This window comes from Teleopsis dalmanni, chromosome 2 (genome assembly GCF_002237135.1).
Source record: "Teleopsis dalmanni isolate 2A chromosome 2, ASM223713v2, whole genome shotgun sequence".
NCBI lineage: Eukaryota > Metazoa > Arthropoda > Insecta > Diptera > Diopsidae > Teleopsis > Teleopsis dalmanni.
The window spans coordinates 106,130,211-106,138,519 of NC_051847.1; the positions used below are offsets into that span (position 1 = coordinate 106,130,211).

Consider the following 8,309-nt stretch of genomic DNA (forward strand, 5'->3'; position numbering starts at 1 on the left):
TTAAAATTTTAATTTCTTAAATAAAGTGTAATTAATTTGAATAAAATACTTTCGTTGTAACTTTCGTTTTTTATAACTTCAATAAATACAAAAACTCTTGTATTTTTCATTGGCGCCCGAGCAGGGACTTGAAATCAAGTAGTAAAAAACTTTAAAAAAAAAAAAAAGTGAAATTTAGTGAACATTGTTCGGTGGAGCTGCAATTGGCAGCATCGTGATTTTCGTTCAATTTAATTTTTCCTTTTCCACGTGTGAAGTGGTTGCGGTAAATGTCGGTGTGGTGTCAAGTATCAGCACCAGACAAAAATCGTTAATAATAATAAAAAAAAAAAAAAAAATTCGCTTGCATTCACGAAGACCGTTTGTCTGCTGCACTTGTCTCCAATCAAAATTTCATTTTGCGATCCTCCAGCCTAAAATTAAAACGTGCCCAAATCCTAAATAAAGTTTTGAAGTGAAATTATTTAAATTATTTCGGAAATTATAATTTTTTGTCGCAAAAATAATTAAATTTGCATTTTCCCGTCAACTTCCCGGAACTGTTTTTCGTGCCAGCAAAGTGAGAAAGTTTTCGCCAATTTTTACAACAAAAATTTTCCTGCTCAATTCTTATTGCTGCTGTTGGTCGCTGCTACTGCAGTTTCCTGCTCAATTCTATTGCTGCTGTTGGCCGCTGCTACTGCAGACTGCTACTGCATTTCGCTGCTGCTGTTCGCTGTCACTGCAGATCGATACTGCTCTTCATTGCTGCTTTCTGGATGGAGTGCAACTGTAACACCACTGCCGTTTGCCAGGTAAGAAAGTGCAAATAATAAAATTGTTGTACCAGGTCATGCTCTGACTAAACAAAATAGTCAAGAAAGTATTTTAAATAACTTTGCACTGGTAATTATTTGCACTTTTAAAACACATATATTTTTCTATTTCTATAATAAATTATTTGACAAACGTGAAACAAATTTACGAAGCTGAGGTTGAGCTTCATTAACAAATACGTTCGGTAAATCCAATTATTTAATACAAATAATTGAGTAATTTGCAGGGGCAAATTATATACAAAGTGAATGCATTTTTCGTTTTCGTTTTCGCCAGTTACTTGCAACCACTTTGTTGGAATTTACCCATAATCACAATATTGATTATTTATCGTTTTTTATTATTCTATAAACAAAGTGAGTGCATCTTTCGTTTCGCTAATTTCTCGCGTTTACTTTGTTGGAATTTACTTACAACCGTCGCTCAACAGTATTCAAATACTCTTATCGTTCTTTGCGCTGCATTGCCTTCTCTCTTAAAAAATTTAGTAAATTGTGTTCACTATGTCAACTAAAAAGCGAGCATCATCCCCACAAAAAAATGAAGAATTGGATAAACTACTCCAGCAGCGAGAAACTGTAGTGGCCAGTATCTTGCGTATTAAAAAAGTAATTTCTGAAAAAACTGTTGATTTAAACCCTGTAGAACTGGAATGTAGGTTGGACATTCTCAATTCATACATTAAACAGGCCATGACTTGCCAACAAAAAATAGAGTGTATCAACGAGTTTGATGTATTTCGGCCAGATCTAGAAGAAATCTGCGTTGCTTCGAAATCATTGTTTCTACAGGCGTTAGGTAAAAACCGCAAGTCTAGTATCCCTGATACTTCGCATGAATGCAGCAATCATCGTTCCAGGCTGCCAAGTATGGGTTTACCTAAATTTAGTGGGAAACATTCTGAGTACAAAAACTTCATAAGCCTTTTTGAAAGCTTAGTGCACAATGATCAGTCGCTAAGTGATATTGAAAAATTCAATCATCTCATTTCGTGTTTGTCTGACGAAGCTCTTGGTACAGTTAAGGCATTTCAACTCACTGAAACTAATTACTCAAAGGCATTAGCTAGTTTAAAAAGAGTTTACGATAACACTTGTCTAATCTTTTTCGATAGTATCTCGCAGCTTTTTGAACTGCCAGAAATGAACAAGCCATCTGCTTCTGCATTACGCAATATCATAGATACTGTTTCTGCCATATATGAGTCCCTATTGTCAATAGGAGATGATAAGAACATTTCAAATGCGATTCTTATTCATTTAGTCATGTCAAGAGTCGATGCCGCCACGAAATCTAAATGGGAGGAACAATTAGATTACAATAAGCTGCCGCTCTGGTCTGATTGCGAGACTGCGTTAAATAAGCGATACCAACACATTTCTGCTGACGAAGCTTCTACGTCAAGGTCTCGATCGAACAGGCCAAAACAAGACAACTGGCAAGGTAAGAATGTAAAATCGTCACTTATGTGCAAGAAAAATAGTTCGCAAGAGGAAAGTAGATGTTTGTTCTGTAATGCGAAGGAACATGTAATAAATTCATGCTCCGCCTTTGCTGCCCTCTCAGTTACTGAACGGTTCAATTTCATTAAATCATCTTCGGCATGCATAAATTGTCTCAAGAAAGGGCACACGGTATCTAGATGCAAGGCGTCACGCTGCAGAGTGTGTAATCGGTCGCACCATACTCTTTTACACCAATATTCTACTAACACTCCTCAAACAGGTTTATCTTATAATCCAGAACAACCTATTATTTCTCGTGCCTCTGTGAATCATAGCTCATCGAATGACGATCAAATTATTCTAGCCACTGCAGTCATAACCATTCAAGGAAAATCTGGAGAGTATCAGCTGGCCAGAGCACTGCTCGATTCCGGTTCTCAAGTCAACCTTATAACCGAGGAACTTGCACAACGACTGCAACTAAAAAAAGAAGCGAAAACTCTAAACCTGATTGGCATTGGTGAAACAAACTCCACAGTACGGCAAAAATTACATGCCACTGTGAGATCACGTATTAACTCTTATGAGTTTTCTACTGATTTTTGGGTAATGCCTTCAATCTCCACTTACCAACCCGACAAATTTGTGTCAATGAGTAATTGGAATGTTCCTTCCAATCTTTCACTTGCTGATCCGCACTTTCACAAACCGCAAAAGATAGATCTTCTACTTGGTGCCGAAAGCTTTTTCGAACTGTTGTCGATTGGACAAATAAAACAAGGTACTAATCTTCCAATTCTCCAAAAAACTTTACTTGGATGGATTGTATCAGGAAAATATAAAGATGTCCCAAGTAATGCATCTAAGATATGCAATTTAATACGCCTTCAAGAAGCAGAGTCAACAGGTGATTTCTGCTTAAACTCTCTTGTGAAAAAATTCTGGGAATTGGAAGAAATTCCCAAGGAGCTCACTGTCAAAAAATACACAATAGAACAACAACACTGTGAGACCAAGTTTCTCAACACAATTTTACGCTTACCTTTAGGGAGGCTTAAGGTGCAGCTTCCTTTCAAGTCCAACCCCAACCTTCTAGGTCAGTCATATGAAACAGCAAAAAATCGTTTTCTCTCACTGGAACGCAGGTTGTCGAAAGACTGTATGCTTCAGAAGCTGTATATGGAGTTTATGGCAGAGTATCGTGACTTAGGTCACATGACATTAACTACTGACAACTTTTCTTCGACACCTCATTACTATATACCGCATCAGTGTGTGTTGCGACCTCAGAGTACCTCGACAAAACTTCGCGTCGTGTTCGATGCTTCATGCCGAACATCTTCACAAGTGTCGTTGAACGACATTCTAATGGTTGGTCCAACGGTACAAGAAGAATTGTATTCAATCCTACTTCGCTTTCGTATGCACAAATACGCGATGACTGCTGACATTACAAAAATGTACCGTCAAATCGAAGTTGACGAGGCAGATCGCAATTTTCAACTTATTCTCTGGAGGGAAAAACCTACGGATCAGATTAGCGTTTATAAACTGAACACAGTGACATATGGTACTTCACCTGCTCCTTTCTTGGCAACACGTTGCCTAAACTACTTAAGTGACCTGTACAAGAATTCTCATTCAGTTGGAGCAAGGGTTATCCGACATGACTTCTATGTCGATGACCTATTGACTGGAGCTGACAGTCTGAAGGAACTGGAAACAATTCGTACCCAATGTACTGAAATTCTTGATGCGGCTGGACTTAAATTAGCGAAATGGTTTTCAAACCATAAAACGTATGACTCGTCAGACTTCTTTCTAAATGTTAATAATACTGATTCCACAAAGGCGCTAGGTATACACTGGATTCCCCAGAATGATACGTTTAAGTTCCATGTAGACGAAAAGTTTCATGAATTGCGAGCAACAAAAAGAAACATACTATCAGTATCAGCTCGGCTCTTCGATCCCCTCGGACTAGTATGCCCAATAGTGACTAACGCAAAAATTTTATTGCAAGAACTTTGGCTTCAGAAGCTTGACTGGGATGAGTCAATTCCTATGCATCTCGATTCTAGCTGGCAAGCATTTAAAAGTAACCTGACTCAGATGGACTCTATTTCCATTCCGCGGTATGTTCATATTCATTCAAAGATAAAATGCGATATTCACGGTTTCGCCGATGCGTCAATAAGAGCGTACGGCTGTTGCATCTACGTCCGAATCCATAATTCGAATGGGATTCATTCTGAGTTGTTAACTGCCAAATCTAAGGTTGCTCCTTTAAGCACAAAATCAGTACCCAGATTAGAGCTGTGTGCCGCTCATTTATTGGCTAAACTATGATATCGAATTCAGCCGTTGATTACTTGCGAAATCGGTGATGTTTATTTTTGGACGGACTCTGAAATTACACTTCATTGGATTAAAACTCACCCATCCACTTTAGCAACATTTGTAGCAAACAGAGTTGCAGAGATCCAAGAATGGACGAGCGAAGTTCTTTGGAGACACGTTCCATCAAAGCTAAATCCTGCAGACTTAGAGTCCAGAGGATGTAATGTAGATGAGTTGATTCACTCAATTTGGTTTCGTGGCCCATCATATTTGCTTCAAGATGCAACTAACTGGCCAAAAAATAATCATTTTCCACTATCAATAGATGAAAAAAGTTTGGAGAAACGAAAGGTCAAGGTCGGACTTTTAGCAGTTGAAATTGAAACTAATGTCATTTCAAAACTAATCTGTAGCCAATCATCTTACCCAAGACTGCTGAGAATTTTCGCGTACATTCTACGTTTTATCACTAAGAAAAATGAGAGAGCCAACGCTCTTATTCCGACATCAAAGGAGCTTAATTGGGCATTCTTGAAAATCGTTGAATTCATTCAAAATCACGAATTCAGGGATGAGATCGAAAAAATGAAGAAGTCGCATAAATTGCCAGTTAGCATTCAGAAACTAACTCCGTTCATTCATACAGTCCAAGATGGTTCTCGAACATGCAATTTGCTTCGTGTAGGAGGTCGTCTACTAAACGCACCACTGTCTTATGATTCAAAATTTCCCTTGCTGTTACCTAAGAAATTGCATTTTGTCGAGATTTATTTACGATTTCTCCACACAACCAATTGTCATGCTGGTCCAAAAGCCTTAGAAGTGCTGCTTCGTGAAAAAATTTGGGTCATAAATTCAAGCAAGGCATGCAGTAAAACCGTAAGAGCATGCATACATTGTTTTCGATACAAACCTAAGCTGTTGACCCAAGTAATGGGAAACTTACCTGCAGATCGGTTAAAGGCACTACGACCCTTTTTAATTAGCGGTGTCGATTTTTGTGGGCCTGTATACACTACTTTGAAAATTCGTGGTCGACCACCAGTTAAAATGTATATCGCAGTGTTTGTTTGTTTCACGTCAAAGGCTATACATTTAGAACTTGTAACAGATCTGACAACTGTTTTATTTTTTGTCTTAAAAGGTTTGCCGGAAGACGAGGACTCCCAGAAAAAATCTATTGCGACAATGCGACAAATTTTGTAGGTGTAGAAGCCCTGCTAAATTCTCGTCCACTCAGTCCATTGAGTCAAGACCCAAACGACAAAGAGGCGCTAACACCAGCACACCTGTTGATTGGAGGTACTCTTCACACGCTGCCGCAAGAATTCGCGCAAGGCGTCTCCGACAACAAATTGAGCACTTTGAAACGTTGGCGTCTGTTATGCGAGCTCAAACGGAGGTTTTGGCAGGCCTGGTCCAAAGATTACATCCTACAGCTGCAGCCCAAGAACAAGTGGGTGTTCGAGCAGCCGAATCTCGCAGTCGGCCGACTAGTCGTCGTCCAAGAAGACAACCTTCCCTCTCACCAGTGGAAGCTCGGAAGGGTGGAAGCCGTAATTACAGGTCGCGACAATAAGGTCAGGGTCGTTGACGTCAATACCAGCAACGGAATTCTGAGGCGTCCAGTTCACAAATTAGCGATGCTGCCAGAAAATTGAACACATGATCGTGCTTCAACGCGGCCGGTGTTGAATGTTTATATTTTATATTGCATTTTTTGTTTAAAGTAGTTAAAATAAAACGCGTGCTGCTCATTTTTATTGTTAATATGCAACCCAATGTTGACTTTCGTCAACCTTGCACATTACATACGGTAATCTTAAAAAAACAACAACTTTAATTTTATACAGTTTTTTAGCTTCCAGACTGAACTGGGTTTTTTGATTCTCTCTCTTGCATTTCAAGTCCCAAGTGAACAGCACGCGTTTTATTTTCGATTTTCGAAGTGATTTATTAAAATTTTAATTTCTTAAATAAAGTGTAATTAATTTGAATAAAATACTTTCGTTGTAACTTTCGTTTTTTATAACTTCAATAAATACAAAAACTCTTGTATTTTTCAATGCATTTGTAACATAAGACATGATAAGCATGTATGGTCATTGCACTATTCCAACCTAAATTCTAGAAAGTACATTAACTCTTTAAAAACAATATATGACGTATTATTGTAATGCGTTAGAAGAGTATTTGTTTATAAAATACATGTAATAAAATAATTAATGTAATTTATGGGAATAACCAATGCATTGATTGGTTACTCAAATCAATCAAAAAGTAAATAATAATTCACTACGTTTACGCGAGCCTTAAAAGTTGTTTTAAGGCTCTTAAAATCGATTTTAAGATCGCGTAAACACCCTAAATTGAATTTTGCTTAAAAGCACTTTTAGCTTACTAAATGTAGTTTAACATCACTTTTAGTAAGAAATGTCACTTTTAATCTTTGCGTAAACACCTTAAAAGCAGTTTAAGGTTTAAATTGTCAGCTGTTAACAGTAGATAGGTACAAATAATTTGAATTTTATTACAAATAACACTAACCAAATAACTAAAAATATGGAGAAAAAGGAAATGAAAAGAAAAAATTGGATGAAAGAGGAGGAAGAATGTTTAATTAAAATATTTGCAGAAAAACAAATAATTAAATTGTTAGACGGCAAAAAATATAGAAAAAGCCTAATTGCATCCCAGAATCTAAATTAATTAAACTTGTTTATTTTTTATTCTCTATTTGAAAATCTTAACTTTACTGTAATGATAACTATATATTTAAAACATTTTAGTTTAGTTTAAATTAAGTTTATTATTTTCAATTATTTAAATTTGTCATTAAGCACAAATTGTTATAAATATATTATATTATATATATTATATTGTTAGTTATAAAAAAAATTATAAATTAATTAATTTAAAATTGGTTTTTTCTACATTATTTTTTTAATTGCTTCTATGTAGAAGTGGAAATTTTCTCGCCAAGTACGCGCATATTATCTCGCATAAGTTGTCCGGACGACAAATTTTGTCGATTGTACATATGTTCAGGTTGGGAATATTCAACCCTTCAACGAAAGTATTTTCTGCTGGTGCCATTTTATCCTTAAGTAAATCTACAAGCCGGAAAAATATTTGTCGATTCACTTTAAAATCAACAATCCATTGTTCATCGTCATAGAACTACAGAACTTCAACATCCCACCATTCCGAACTTCTCTTCCTTTTGCTAAAAGTTCTTATTCGTGGTGAAAGCTAAAAACAAAAATGCATTCTAAATATTTTATGAAAAACTTTATAAAAACATTTACATTCATTAAAGCCTCATTAGCGGAATTTATTGCCATTTTATTAAAGAGCTGCAATCGCATTTCTCGTAATTTTGTAAATTTTTTACGAGATGTTTTAAAAATCTGCATTGTTGCTTCATTATTATTTTCTACAATTTTGGTTATATTTCTTTTTTGCAATAAAAGTAAAACAATTTGTAGTTTTACTCTATTCATTTTAAAAATGTTTAAAATCAACATTTCTGTTTACTGTTAAACAGCTGATTGATTGACAGCTACCTTAAAAGTGCTTTTAATTTTTGTGCGTAAACGCTCTAAGAACAAATTTTAAAATCAGTTTTAAAAGTGATTTTAAGACTCGCGTAAACGTAGTGATTGTTTAGTAAATAAGCTAGATTAAGTATAAATACCCATAATTTTG

At 36.1% G+C, this 8,309-nt stretch overlaps 1 protein-coding gene across 1 annotated transcript; it reads left to right on the top strand.

Moving 5' to 3' along the window:
- The first annotated feature begins 1,319 nt into the window (after positions 1-1,319).
- Positions 1,320-6,180, top strand: LOC119675311. Its single transcript, XM_038086507.1, has 3 exons — positions 1,320-4,396; positions 5,171-5,653; positions 5,808-6,180. The coding sequence occupies exons 1-3, from the start codon at positions 1,320-1,322 to the stop codon at positions 6,178-6,180; spliced, it is 3,933 nt and encodes a 1,310-aa protein (XP_037942435.1).
- Positions 6,181-8,309: the final 2,129 nt, after the last annotated feature.

Bases quoted from the DNA above. Each gene is read 5' to 3' on its own strand.
- LOC119675311 (XM_038086507.1), top strand. From the start codon at position 1,320: ATGTCAACTAAAAAGCGAGCATCATCCCCACAAAAAAATGAAGAATTG. The intron at 4,397-5,170 runs GTATGTTCATAT...TCACGAATTCAG, and splicing joins GACTCTATTTCCATTCCGCG to GGATGAGATCGAAAAAATGA. The intron at 5,654-5,807 runs GTATATCGCAGT...CAAATTTTGTAG, and splicing joins GGTCGACCACCAGTTAAAAT to GTGTAGAAGCCCTGCTAAAT.